At 47.4% G+C, this 14,812-nt stretch overlaps 1 protein-coding gene across 1 annotated transcript in view; it reads left to right on the forward strand.

Moving 5' to 3' along the window:
• The window catches only part of LOC119898369 (GON-4-like protein), a 32,756-nt gene extending 18,005 nt beyond the window's left edge, over window positions 1-14,751 (forward strand). The window contains 8 exon segments of the mRNA XM_038712579.1: window positions 7,074-7,260; window positions 7,349-7,499; window positions 8,753-8,903; window positions 8,994-9,110; window positions 10,332-10,838; window positions 10,840-11,268; window positions 11,271-11,438; window positions 14,578-14,751. Of these exon segments, the coding sequence (XP_038568507.1) occupies window positions 7,074-7,260; window positions 7,349-7,499; window positions 8,753-8,903; window positions 8,994-9,110; window positions 10,332-10,838; window positions 10,840-11,268; window positions 11,271-11,438; window positions 14,578-14,751 (1,884 nt within the window).
• Window positions 14,752-14,812: the final 61 nt, after the last annotated feature.

Consider the following 14,812-nt stretch of genomic DNA (forward strand, 5'->3'; position numbering starts at 1 on the left):
CAGTAAACAACACCACAAACGCTACCTGGTCAGTCAGTAAACAACAACACAAACGCTACCTGGTCAGTCAGGTAACAACAACACAAACGCTACCTGGTCAGTCAGGTAACAACAACACAAACGCTACCTGGTTAGTCAGTAAACAACACCACAACTCTACCTGGTTAGTCAGTAAACAACAACACAAACGCTACCTGGTCAGTCAGGTAACCACAACACAAACGCTACCTGGTCAGTCAGGTAACAACAACACAAACGCTACCTGGTTAGTCAGTAAACAACACCACAACTACCTGGTTAGTCAGTAAACAACACCACAAACGCTACCTGGTCAGTCAGTAAACAACACCACAAACGCTACCTGGTCAGTCAGTAACCGACAACACAAACGCTACCTGGTCAGTCAGTAAACACAACACAAACGCTACCTGGTCAGTCAGTAAACGACAACACAAACGCTACCTGGTCAGTCAGTAAACAACAACACAAACGCTACCTGGTCAGTCAGTAAACAACACCACAAACGCTACCTGGTCAGTCAGTAAACAACACCACAAACGCTACCTGGTCAGTCAGTAAACAACAACACAAACGCTACCTGGTCAGTCAGGTAACAACAACACAAACGCTACCTGGTCAGTCAGTAAACAACAACACAACGCTACCTGGTTAGTCAGTAAACAACACCACAACTCTACCTGGTTAGTCAGTAAACAACACCACAAACGCTACCTGGTCAGTCAGTAAACAACACCACAAACGCTACCTGGTCAGTCAGTAAACAACACCACAAACGCTACCTGGTCAGTCAGTAAACGACAACACAAACGCTACCTGGTCAGTCAGTAAACAACACCACAAACGCTACCTGGTCAGTCAGTAAACAACACCACAAACGCTACCTGGTCAGTCAGTAAACACAACACAAACGCTACCTGGTCAGTCAGTAACACAACACAAACGCTACCTGGTCAGTCAGTAACAACAACACAAACGCTACCTGGTTAGTCAGTAAACAACACCACAAACGCTACCTGGTCAGTCAGTAAACAACAACACAAACGCTACCTGGTCAGTCAGTAAACAACAACACAAACGCTACCTGGTCAGTCAGTAACCAACACCACAAACGCTACCTGGTCAGTCAGGTAACAACACCACAAACGCTACCTGGTCAGTCAGTAAACAACACCACAAACGCTACCTGGTCAGTCAGTAAACGACAACACAAACGCTACCTGGTCAGTCAGTAAACAACAACACAAACGCTACCTGGTCAGTCAGTAAACAACAACACAAACGCTACCTGGTCAGTCAGTAAACAACAACACAAACGCTACCTGGTCAGTCAGTAAACAACACCACAAACGCTACCTGGTCAGTCAGTAAACAACAACACAAACGCTACCTGGTCAGTCAGTAAACAACAACACAAACGCTACCTGGTCAGTCAGTAACAACACCACAAACGCTACCTGGTCAGTCAGTAAACAACACCACAAACGCTACCTGGTCAGTCAGGTAACAACACCACAAACGCTACCTGGTCAGTCAGTAAACAACACCACAACGCTACCTGGTTAGTTAGTAAACAACACCACAAACGCTACCTGGTCAGTCAGTAAACAACACCACAAACGCTACCTGGTCAGTTAGTAAACAACACCACAAACGCTACCTGGTCAGTCAGTAAACAACACCACAAACGCTACCTGGTCAGTCAGTAAACAACAACACAAACGCTACCTGGTCAGTCAGTAAACAACAACACAAACGCTACCTGGTCAGTCAGGTAACAACACCACAAACGCTACCTGGTCAGTCAGGTAACAACACCACAAACGCTACCTGGTCAGTCAGGTAACAACACCACAAACGCTACCTGGTCAGTCAGTAAACAACACCACAAACGCTACCTGGTTAGTAAACAACACCACAAACGCTACCTGGTCAGTCAGTAAACAACACCACAAACGCTACCTGGTCAGTTAGTAAACAACACCACAAACGCTACCTGGTCAGTCAGTAACAACACACAAACGCTACCTGGTTAGTTAGTAAACAACAACACAAACGCTACCTGGTTAGTAGTAAACAACAACACAACGCTACCTGGTCAGTCAGTAAACACACCACAAACGCTACCTGGTCAGTCAGTAACAACAACACAAACGCTACCTGGTCAGTCAGTAAACAACAACACAAACGCTACCTGGTCAGTCAGTAAACAACACCACAAACGCTACCTGGTCAGTCAGTAAACAACACCACAAACGCTACCTGGTCAGTCAGTAAACAACAACACAAACGCTACCTGGTCAGTCAGTAAACAACACCACAAACGCTACCTGGTCAGTCAGTAAACAACACCACAAACGCTACCTGGTCAGTCAGTAAACAACACCACAAACGCTACCTGGTCAGTCAGGTAACAACAACACAAACGCTACCTGGTCAGTCAGTAAACAACACCACAAACGCTACCTGGTCAGTCAGTAAACAACACCACAAACGCTACCTGGTCAGTCAGTAAACAACAACACAAACGCTACCTGGTCAGTCAGTAAACAACACCACAAACGCTACCTGGTCAGTCAGTAAACAACACCACAAACGCTACCTGGTCAGTCAGTAAACAACACCACAAACGCTACCTGGTCAGTCAGTAAACAACAACACAAACGCTACCTGGTCAGTCAGTAAACAACACCACAAACGCTACCTGGTCAGTCAGTAAACAACACCACAAACGCTACCTGGTCAGTCAGTAAACAACACCACAAACGCTACCTGGTCAGTCAGGTAACAACACCACAAACGCTACCTGGTCAGTCAGTAAACAACACCACAAACGCTACCTGGTCAGTCAGTAAACAACACCACAAACGCTACCTGGTCAGTCAGGTAACAACACCACAACGCTACCTGGTCAGTCAGGTAACAACACCACAAACGCTACCTGGTCAGTCAGTAAACAACACCACAAACGCTACCTGGTCAGTCAGTAAACAACACCACAAACGCTACCTGGTCAGTCAGTAAACAACACCACAAACGCTACCTGGTCAGTTAGTAAACAACACCACAAACGCTACCTGGTCAGTCAGTAACAACACCACAAACGCTACCTGGTTAGTTAGTAAACAACAACACAAACGCTACCTGGTTAGTTAGTAAACAACAACACAACGCTACCTGGTCAGTCAGTAAACAACACCACAAACGCTACCTGGTCAGTCAGTAAACAACACCACAAACGCTACCTGTCAGTCAGTAAACAACACCACAAACGCTACCTGGTCAGTCAGTAAACAACACCACAAACGCTACCTGGTCAGTCAGTAAACAACACCACAAACGCTACCTGGTCAGTCAGTAACAACAACACAAACGCTACCTGGTCAGTCAGTAACAACACCACATACCTACTTGGTGCCTGTACTACGAAGTGAGTACGTGTCTTATCCAGGTAACTTCAGGTGTAACTCCCTGATTAACCTGTACTACCAAGGTGGGCAGTGTAACCCGAGGTCTGTTGCCATGGTGATTTACGCTGCATCTGTACTCAGCGTTACTAAGGAGAAGTATTAATACTTGTTCCTCTGCAGCTGAAATGAATGTGAGCCCTGCAGTCTCTGGGAGTTCAGAGAGGAATCTTAATTAATCACCGGGACAGTTTCTGAGATGGAGCCCCGTCTGTAGGCTGGAACTGAATTCTGAGTGTTTTCACATATTTAGATCGACTATTTACATGTCCAAAAATACAGAGCCAGGGTGGGGTTAATAACCGAGAAAAGAACAGTGGATCTTACGTGCAGTGGTACCTTTACATCTTCATCATATTACACTTAAACGAAGAGCCCATAAAATACAGAATAGAGATGTGAACTACAGTAAGAACACTGTGAAAATATTTAGACTACAAATTCACTCCATGCGATGCCAACATGGCTCCCGGCTCTGTCGGCCGCCACGATATTAGACCACATTCAGACCAAACGCGACTTTTCTCCTCGTGATGCTTTCCTCGCGTGAGTACATTCGTACAAGTACAAGTGTTCACACACAACGCGAGAAGGCGATTTTAACGCGATAACGTGAATAAACACAACTCGCCGTTACTCCAGCTGTATGAACCCAAAGTAAACATGTTGCTGTGATTAAGTAGCAATAAACGGATCAAACTGATGCCGAAATAACTATTTGTTAAACATATGAATTCATGCTTTGTCAGGTCTGTCAGCAAGACAGCAGCTTCTAAAATGTTTGTTTTCTGAATGGAGTTTGGTTCGATCAGGGCTATGCTATGCTAACCTGTTCACAGTAAAGACCAACGACAGCTGGAATAAAGTTAGTTTTCTGAACTCACCAGGTAGTTCAACCTCCTCGCTTTCTTTTCTCCAAGTAATGTCCAGTTTTGTCCGTTTTTCATAAAAATATGAAGTAGTGCCAAACAACGCTAACAACACTGGAACCGGATGTGCACAGAATCTAGCTGCTGAGAAGCTCCAGTGAAGATAAATCAATGTTGTAATCCTAAAAACTAAAGTAAAAAGCTAATTTAATAAAAGCAGTTTACTCCGAGTTCCTCCCTCAAGCAAACGGCGTAGTGGCGAGCAAAGTCCAGTCCTAACACGGGTGTTTATTTGTCCGAAAGCTGCAGCGCTGCTCCCTGCTCCTCTAGCCCAAGTTCAGCAGCTCTCAGCCGGCCTGCAGATTTTCAGTCCCCCGCTCTGCCCGGTCCTCTCCACACAACGCTCTGAAGCCGTCGGTGACGTACGGACAATCTCAACGTTGATAGGCTATCGCGACTCAGCATCATGCGAATTTTTTGCTTGAAAATATTCAACTCGCGCAAATTCCTTCACGTCGCCGGCACCGGCCTCTTCGTGTCGCTTTGCGCCGCCCGACAGGAAATCGCGGCTCTACGCATCTTTGCATTGACTTTGTATGTAAACTAACCGCCCCGAACGCTCGCTTCGCTTTTGGTCTGACCAAAATTCTGGTCTGACCACCATTATAGATTTAGCCGTTAACGTGTCTTTACTTTCATGATTTCCTGTCACCATCAGGGCGGCTGTGGCTCGGGAAGTAGAGCGGGTTGCTCGTTAATCAGAAGGTTGGCGGTTCAATTCCTCCAGGCTGCATGCCAAAGTGTCCTTGGGCAAGATACTGAACCCCTGGCGGCTGTTCCGCCAGCGTATGACTGTGTGAATGTTAGTTTCTGAGCACTTAGGCTCAGTGTGTGAATGGTGAATGCAGATGTAGTGTAAAAGCGCTTTGAGTGGGAAAAAAGACTAGAAAGGCGGAGAAAAAACTCTGTCTGCACAGAACACGTTCCCTTTAACACCGACTCAGCTAACCAACATCTTCTCCTGTCGTAGTTTAACCTTCGTACAGTCTGTTCTCCTCTACCGTCATCTGCTCACAGATTCCCTTTCTGAAATCCACAGGATTTGTCTGAGCGGACGCAGTGGGGGGAGTGAGTTGTGAGGAAGTTGCGTTGTCCAGCGCCAGAAAGTTGTGAACACTTGTCATAATTCGGGAGAAATGTGACCCGTGAGAGGACAATAAAAAACCTCTGCTGCTCTGTTTACTTCTGCAGCCTGTGACGTCGTGTTCGTCTTCTGCGGGTCACTTTCAGGCCGCGGACAGTTCAGACTGGAGTCTGATACGGGCCACATTTAAACAGTAATGTGAACTGTCAAACAAAATCTGATCTGGGAAAAATGGGAATTGAGTATGAAGGCCTGCAGTCTGAACGCAGCCTTAGTCAACCCAGGGCTTCCCTATCCAGCCGTGAGCGCGTTCACATAAAAGAGGCGGAGTTAGCAGCGGATGACCAATCACAGACATAAACAAGTCCACTGGCATCAGAGCATCATATTTTACAGACGCAGAGCAAACTGTAACATTACAGAAATACGACCTGGTCTAACAGCTGCAGCTGACACGGGCAGGTGTCTGCGGAGGTTCTCAGTCATCCAGGTCACAGTTATCCAACGAAGCTTGAGGTGAAGGGCAACTGGACTGGAAAAACTAGGAGACGTTTCGTCCCTTATCCAAGAGACTACTTCGGTTCTGAACTGAAGAAGTGTCTCGGATGAGGGATAACATCGCAGACGGTGTGGATGTCTAAATGAACAGATGTAGTCTGTAATAATGTGTTGATCTGATGTGTTCTCTGAGCTGTATGAGCTCGGCCGTGTGTCGGCGTTTCCACATTAAAGGACTCGGGTACTGAAAAAGAGGTCGTTCCACCTCACTTTAAAAAACTGAGATTCATTTATTTAACGCACTCAAAATGTTCCAAACATTGTTCTAAATTAACTTAAAAGCAACGAAACCAAAAATCCATTCATGCTATAAAATGTGTTTAGATAGTGGCTGAAAGACTGAATCTGAACATTCAGGCTGCTGAAGACTCCTCGTTACCTGCTCACACCGCAGAACGGGACCAGGCTCTGATATAAGAAGAAGCTACTAACCTAAAATATAAGCCAACGTTCACTTTAAAATGTCCCTCATGCTCATAATATTCAGCCTCACGTCAGAAATAGGAAACCCGTTCATTTTAACGCTGTGGCAGCTGAAAAAGACTGGGAGCAGATAAAAACATTAAACACATTTCAAAGCAGTTAGTAGGTTTACTGTAAAACCTGCAGGATACAGTAACCTGAGGGTTCTGATCAGCCTGCTGTAGGATGATGATGTCGCTTTAGCCTACAAGAGTTTCTCCGTATCACCGCAGCAACATGAAGCAGCCTGTTAAACTGAGGGATCTCCTACAGATGGTGAGGTCATTTTCCAGAGAGCTGATTGGTCTGTACGCGGCGTTTTCATGGAGTTGATCTCTGATCTGGAACAGAACCTAACTCACTGTACCTCACTGTACACTCACCTAACAATGTAGAAGGTTAGCCGTTCAGCATCAGTTACCATGGCGATGTACCCGGGTAAGAAGTGAAACCCAGGGTTAACCCCAAAGTTTTCTGGATGAGTTTAGATCCTGCTTCGTGGTACAGGTCCAGCTTGGCCTGGAAACCACAACACAAACCCTTTTCTCCCTCCAGGAGGAGCTGCAGAAGTTCGCCAGACGTCGGGAAGAGGTTTTTCTGCCCAGCTCTTTTAGAGTGTGCAACCTGCGGGGGGCGCTGGATCTCCTGCAGGAGGTGGAGCAGAGGGCGGAGCCTCCTCCTGCTCCTGCTGCCTCTGGGGCCTCCAGACGCTGGCTCCCCAGGATGACTCCTGCCACCAACAGTAAGGTCTCTCTGCCAGCAGCTTAAACATCACGTCTGTCCGTCCAGCAGACGTTCTGTCAGCTTGTTGTGGTTCTGCTTCTGTTTAGGCCACGCCTTCCCTCTGATGCCTGCCGACGCCGCCTGGCTGTTCGCCACCCGACCCATCTTCCTTTACCCAGAACTACTTCCTGTCTGCAGCCTGGACCCCGCGCTACACACCCGACACCATCGGAGAGTTTACACTGCAGGAGAGGACGGGTACACAACACACAAACTGTACACACACATAGTGTACACACACACTCACTGTACACACACATAGTGTACACACACACTCACTGTACACACACATAGTGTACACACACACACTCACTGTACACACACACACTCACTGTACACACACACACTCACTGTACACACACATAGTGTACACACACATAGTGTACACACACATAGTGTACACACACATAGTGTACACACACTCACTGTACACTCACATAGTGTACACACACTCACTGTACACTCACATAGTGTACACACACTCACTGTACACTCACATGGTGTACACACACTAACTGTACACTCACATGGTGTACACTCACATAGTGTACACACACTCACTGTACACTCACATAGTGTACACACACATAGTGTACACACACTCACTGTACACACACATAGTGTACACACACTCACTGTACACACACATAGTGTACACACACTCACTGTACACACACTCACTGTACACACTCACTGTACACTCACATGGTGTACACACACTAACTGTACACTCACATGGTGTACACTCACATAGTGTACACACACTCACTGTACACACACATAGTGTACACACACTCACTGTACACACACATAGTGTACACACACTCACTGTACACTCACATAGTGTACACACACACTCACTGTACACTGACATAGTGTACACACACTCACTGTACACACTCACTGTACAAACTCACTGTACACTCACATGGTGTACACACACTAACTGTACACTCACATGGTGTACACTCACATAGTGTACACACACTCACTGTGTACACACTCACTGTACACTCACATAGTGTACACACACTCACTGTACACACACATAGTGTACACACACTCACTGTACACTGACATAGTGTACACACACTCACTGTACACACACTCACTGTACACACTCATTGTACACTCACATGGTGTACACACACTAACTGTACACTCACATGGTGTACACTCACATAGTGTACACACACTCACTGTGTACACACTCACTGTACACTCACATAGTGTACACACACTCACTGTACACACACATAGTGTACACACACTCACTGTACACTCACATAGTGTACACACTCACTGTACACACACATAGTGTACACAACACACTGTGCACACTAAGTTCACCTTAAAGTGACAGAATGCCGTGATGGAGTTCAGCATCAAGTTCATGTAACAACGCCACGCTTCAGTGTGTCTGTAACATTTCCCATGATGCCTCTGTGCAGGTTGATTGTTCTGGGTTTGAAGCACTTTCAGGGGACGGTCCAGTCGGATCAGCTGATCAGCACCTACCTGCTCTGTAAGACTCGATGGAACTTCAGGAAACACATCAGAGAAATGAGCGCCACGAGAGCGCCACACAACAACGTCATCAAGGTGACATCATTGTGACATCATTACACACTGTCATGACATTGTAACAGTCTCCTTTCAGAAACCTCTCCCATCTTCTCGTCATGTGTTCAGATGTTCGTGACGCAGGGAATCGTCCCCCCGCTGCCGCTCGCCTGCAGCAGGGTTCAGCCAGGAGACCAGCGCCCCCCAGTGGACAGAGACACCTCCACAATGCCAAACTGGCTCAAGGTCTGACAGACTAAACCAGATCCACATTCAGATGTAGATCAGTGTGAAGCCTGCTTCTAATCACTTACGTCCGTCACTACACCCAAACTAACATGAAGTCAGTCGCTAACTAACCTGTCACTAACATGACGTCTGTCGCTAACTAACCTGTCACTAACTTGACGTTCGTCGCTAACTAACCTGTCGCTAACTTGACGTTCGTCGCTAGTGGATAACTAACCTGTCGCTAACATGACGTTCGTCGCTAGTGGATAAGTAAACTGTCGCTAACACGACGTCAGTCGCAAGTTGATAACTAACATGTCGCTAACATGACGTCTGTTGCTAGTCGCTAACTAACCTGTCGCTAACATGACGTCAGTCGCTAACTAACCTGTCACTAACATGACGTCCGTCGCCAGCTAACCGTCGCTAACATGACGTCCGTCGCTAACTAACCTGTCGCTAACATGACGTCCGTCGCTAACTAACCTGTCACTAACATGACGTCCGTCGCCAGCTAACCTGTCGCTAACATGACGTCCGTCGCTAACTAACCTGTCGCTAACATGACGTCCGTCGCTAACTAACCTGTCGCTAACATGACGTCCGTCGCTAACTAACCTGTCGCTAACATGACGTTCGTCGCTAGTCGCTAACTAACCTGTCGCTAACATGACATTCTTCGCTAGTCGCTAACTAACCTGTCGCTAACATGACGTCCGTCTCTAGTCGCTGACTAAACTGTCGCTAACACGACGTCAGTCGCTAGTTGATAACTAACATGTCGCTAACATGACGTCTGTCGCTAGTCGCTAACTAACCTGTCGCTAACATGACGTCCGTCTCTAGTCGCTGACTAAACTGTCGCTAACACGACGTCAGTCGCTAGTTGATAACTAACATGTCGCTAACATGACGTCTGTCGCTAGTCGCTAACTAACCTGTCGCTAACATGACGTCTGTCGCTAGTCGCTAACTAACCTGTCGCTAACATGACATCTGTTGCTAGTCGCTAACTAACTAACCTGTCGCTAACATGACGTCCGTCGCTAGTCGCTAACTAACCTGTCACTAACGCGACGTCCGTAGCTAGTCGCTAACGAACCTGTCGCTAACATGGCGTCTGTCACTAGTCGCTAACTAACAGGTTGCTAACATGACGTTTAGAGTACTAGCATAGCATAGTAACCCTCAAGTTGTTGGTTGTGACTCTGGTTCTCTGATGGTTCTCACCTGCAGAACAGTCAGCTGATCATCCAGAAGACCCAGCAGGGCACCACCTGTTACCCACCCTCCCTCCCCCCAGGATGCAACCTTAGGCTTCACCCCTACTTTGTCAACAAGTCCCGTCCCCCTCGTCCCCCACACAGACGCTTCTTCACCTTGGCCCACAATGCATCTCTGCTGCCACTCGCCAAAGCCCTGGCAGACACACAGGTGGGCAGACAGGTCGACACGCAGCCAATCAGCTTCCTGTCCCTCCCCCCCTCAGGTACTCCTGCTGTTTCAGGAGCCCTGGCTCAGCCTGCCGCCTGCGGGGCTGTCCCATTGGCTGCTGTCCCCACCCACCCCGTCATCCAGTCCTTCTTTCCTATTGGTCAGAGGACGCAGCAGAGCGTTTCTAGGCAACAAGACAGCGTCCCCCTCCTCCTCCCCCTCCCCCCCCTCAGCAAACCTGACACAACGCATCCCGTGACGTCTTGCTCAGTTGCCCCCATAAAGCAGGGGTGCTTCCTCCTCCAGAGATGTGGCCGCCGCCCACAGCCCCGCTACGCTCTCCTCCCAGCATGCTCTGGGGCAACAGCTCCATAGACCAATCAAAGAAGAGCAGGAGTTGGAGCAGACGTCTGCAGAGCCATGCCTTCCACCAGAGGAGGAGAGACAGGTGGAGGAGGAACGATCAGCTTCAACATCAACACTGAGCCCGCTGTCGTCCTGTGCAGGAGAGGAGCAGCAGGAGGAGCCGAAGGAGGAGCAGGAGGAGAACTGGACTGCTCCGGGTGTGGTCAGTTTGAATGGAGGAGATAACTCTGGTGGAGAGGAGGAGGAGGGGGTTGAGGGAGGGGGAACAGGAGGCGGAGGAGGTGGGGAGGAAGCAGAGGGGGGGGGAGAAGGGGAGCAGGAGGAGCAGGGAGGAGAGGGGGAAGATGAGGACGAGGGACAGAGGGAGGAGAATGGGGAGGAGAGAGGGAGGATGATGGGGAGAAGGATAAGGATGAAGATCAGGACCGGCACGGTGAAGAGGAGGAGGAGGAGGACTTTGATGACCTCACACAGGATGAAGACGAGGAGGAAGTGATGTCATCAGCGTCGGAGGAGTCGGTGCTCTCTGTTCCAGAGTTACAGGTAAACAGGAAGTCTCTGAGCCAGGGGTCGCTTATAGATCTGTGCGTCAGGAAGACTAACTTCATCCTGCGTCAACGTCCCGTCATGAATCGGCACGTGGCTCGTGAGCGCTCCGTGTCCGAACGCCTCGAATGTTCAGTGAAGCTCGTTAATATTAAGTCGTCCTGACTGCGGCAACATAACGAGGCAAATTCAGACAGAAGCTTCAGAAGGAAATTTCAGCCAGTGAGACGCTGACGTTCGTTTTGAAGCAAGAAAGAAGATGTTTGGTGGGTAAAACGTGCACACACATGCACAGCAGCGCTTGTGCGCTGGAGCTCCGCCCCCTTTTATCAGCGATCTGCAGGAAGGCTCATCCCTCCTGAGTAGGGAAAAAAGTCTAATTGCGATTTTTCGGCCAATATTGTGATTAAGATTCAATTAGATTTATTTTATTGAAGTTTTGCTAAAGATGAATTTTCACTGCCAGTCGACTTTTGATGAATCAGGCAGGAAGTCAGACACAGAGCGGCAGAGAATCCGGTCGATTTTCAAAATAAAACAGCCTCTGCAGATTCCCGATCGTAGACCGACAAAAAAAAAACAATTTAACTACTTAATCGTAGTAGAGGCTCAAAAATCAGAACAACTGAACAAGTCAGCAAAATCAGACGGGCAAAACGCTCTTATTCTGAAATGCTCCATGTGGATACTTAATGTCAGCCACAGAGAGCTGCGATCTGTAGTTCACAAAATGACAAATTAACACGTTAACAACATGCAGGCTGAACGCTCTGCTGCTGAAACACGTCAGCGCAGCCGCCGCCTGTGTCGGTTCGGCTGGTGCCATCATCCAGCACGTTCTCCTCTAGTTTGGTTAGATGTTGTAAAATGTACACGCCTTGCGCGGCTCTGGGCTGCGTTTCCCAAAACCCTCGTTCGGACTACGGAGGTAACTAAGTTGGTAACTTACAGGTACAAACTATGGTTAAGCGACGCAGGTGTTCCTCGACGAACGATCTGTCGTTAAGTTGCTTAGTTTGAACTCCAGCTGCTGAGCTGTGGTTAGAAGCTCAGTTCACGTCACAGAGAGCAGAAGATGCAGCGTGCAGTGTTTCCCACAGGATCTTAAGAGACGATGGTGGGTGGGCCCCGGACCCTGTTGGGGGGTCTGGGGCCATGGCCCCTTGGAAGAAAGATTTTCTAAATTTTAAAATTAAATGCATTAATTTGGTGCAAAATTAAATATACACTTGTAAACAATGTTGTGCTCTAATAAAATTTACCCTTAAAGCCATTGTAGAGCATAAATAGTGATGAAACGGCAACAAAAGCCAACAAATTTATTTTATTTTATTATGTTTTTCTAAATCAAAGAATAGTAAGTATAATAAGTAACTTCCCTGACATCTTATTGTTGTTGTTTTACTTTTAATGTGACTGTTTTATACTTTCTGTAAATATAATCCAATGAATCTTATTTCCATCCTGTACAGACGCCTTATTTTGAAAACCGGACGTTGTCACGTGTGTTTGATAAATAATGTTGTATGTGCTTCTCGTCTTCACAGCCTCTCTTCATACTAAAGAAACAAACTGACAGGATAAAGTCTCTAACCTGCCTGTCAGCTCGCTCTGGGCCGCTTCACTTACCGTAAAGGCTGGAATACGTGTGCACTCCAAATGTAGGCGCTCACAGACGAGTGACAGGCCGTTAACGTTACCTCAAAAGAAAAATGGTTGTCTCGAGTCAGATGCCAGAGCGTGCGAGCTCACAGCAGCGCCCACAAAACACACTGTTAGAGGTCTGAAACGTTATTATGAGATGTATCAAACTATTTTCGGTTCATTTAGAGACTATGGCGGGCCGCCGTGGTCTCGTTAATTAATGGGAAACGCTGAGCGTGAGGAGGTGGATGTGATGTGAGTCAACAGCAATGTCGGAAAATCCTGCTAGACAAACATATTTAAGGTGAAGCGTTTTTAAAAGTAGTTGTAAAAGTACTTTTAAATGTATTTGTGGGTAGAGCTGCATTGATTCAGTACCTTAGTGTATTCCAGCCACAAACAGCAGGTGTAACTTAATCTAACATTAGTTTCCCAGTTCAAAGGAAAAAACAGAGAATGTAAAGACTTCTAATATCAGTTTACATTTCCAGGCTCTGCTCTCTAGTCTTCATTAGAAACAGAAAGACAGCATGAAAGTGCTGTAATGAATAAATCCCTGAGAGTCGAAGCAAGTCCGTCTCTATAGAGAAGCTCTTACCACCCTGAGCTGTTCAGATCATAAGAACCGCTAATAGTTCTATTTAAGAAGTTAGAGCCTGTATGTAGGCTAAATAAAATGATTAGGTTGTAGATTTATATTGTTGATTTTCTTGTTATTGCTGGTCCGACTACAATATGAAAAGCCTAAATAATAAGTTGTTAATGTCACTTAATATCGGTCACAGCTGACATATTTAGGCAGGATTATTTTTCTTTTTCTGCAAAGTAACCTCAATTTTGGGGGCCTAAACGTACTTGAAAACTCACCAAAATTTGCACAAAATTCATACATGGCGAAGAATTTCGGATTTTAAGGGTTTCGCGCATGGGCGTGGCAAAATGGCTCCTCGGCGCCCCGACAGAGCAGCTACCGGACAAAGTTTCACCTACGTCAATTTCTGGGTACATGTATCAAGTCCGCACACACAAAAAAGCCTCTTGGAGCGATGCCCTCAACCCAACAGGAAGTCGGCCATTTTGGATTAAATGGGAATTTATGGCGATTTACACCCTTGTACTTTAATGAACTCCTAGGGAGTTAGTCCGACTACTTCAGATTTGTGACAAGTGACAAATAACACGTTTGTCCGAAGCCTGTGGCAAATTCACAGCTGCACTGTCAGAGTTCCAGAATCTGCAACGCGGCCGCCTCGCACCTCGACGTGCTACACGTGCGAGGGCTCGCCCAACGCTGCTTGCAGCTTAAATTTTTGGATGATCCTTTTCTGTTCGTCCACATGCTCAGAGTTTGGAGGAGGAGGAGAGCACGTCCCTCAGGTTCGTTTTATAGATCACAACCTTTGCGTTGGAAGTGGCGTGCGCACGTTTATAAATCATACCCTGGTGAGTTGGTGACGTCAGAGTGACGCTCATCTTTGACCTTTAATCTTAGGAAACCATGAAGCAGCTGACGTGGTTGGCGGCGGGAGCACGGCTCTGTGCAGACGGAGACTCGGAGGAGGATCACTCTCCGACCTCCCCGGCTCTCAGGAGGAAGAGGAGGAGGAGGAGGAGGAGGAAGAGGAGGGCCGTAAGACGAGCGGTCAGGAGAGGGCAGGAGCAGTAATGTGGGACGAGACGAAGAGACGCCGTCAGGAGAGGGAACGCCCAGAGGAGGAGGGAGGTGT

The sequence above is a fragment of the Micropterus salmoides genome, unplaced genomic scaffold (genome assembly GCF_014851395.1).
Source record: "Micropterus salmoides isolate LMB-PRFRI ecotype aquatic unplaced genomic scaffold, ASM1485139v1 Ms_hic_scaffold_11, whole genome shotgun sequence".
NCBI lineage: Eukaryota > Metazoa > Chordata > Actinopteri > Centrarchiformes > Centrarchidae > Micropterus > Micropterus salmoides.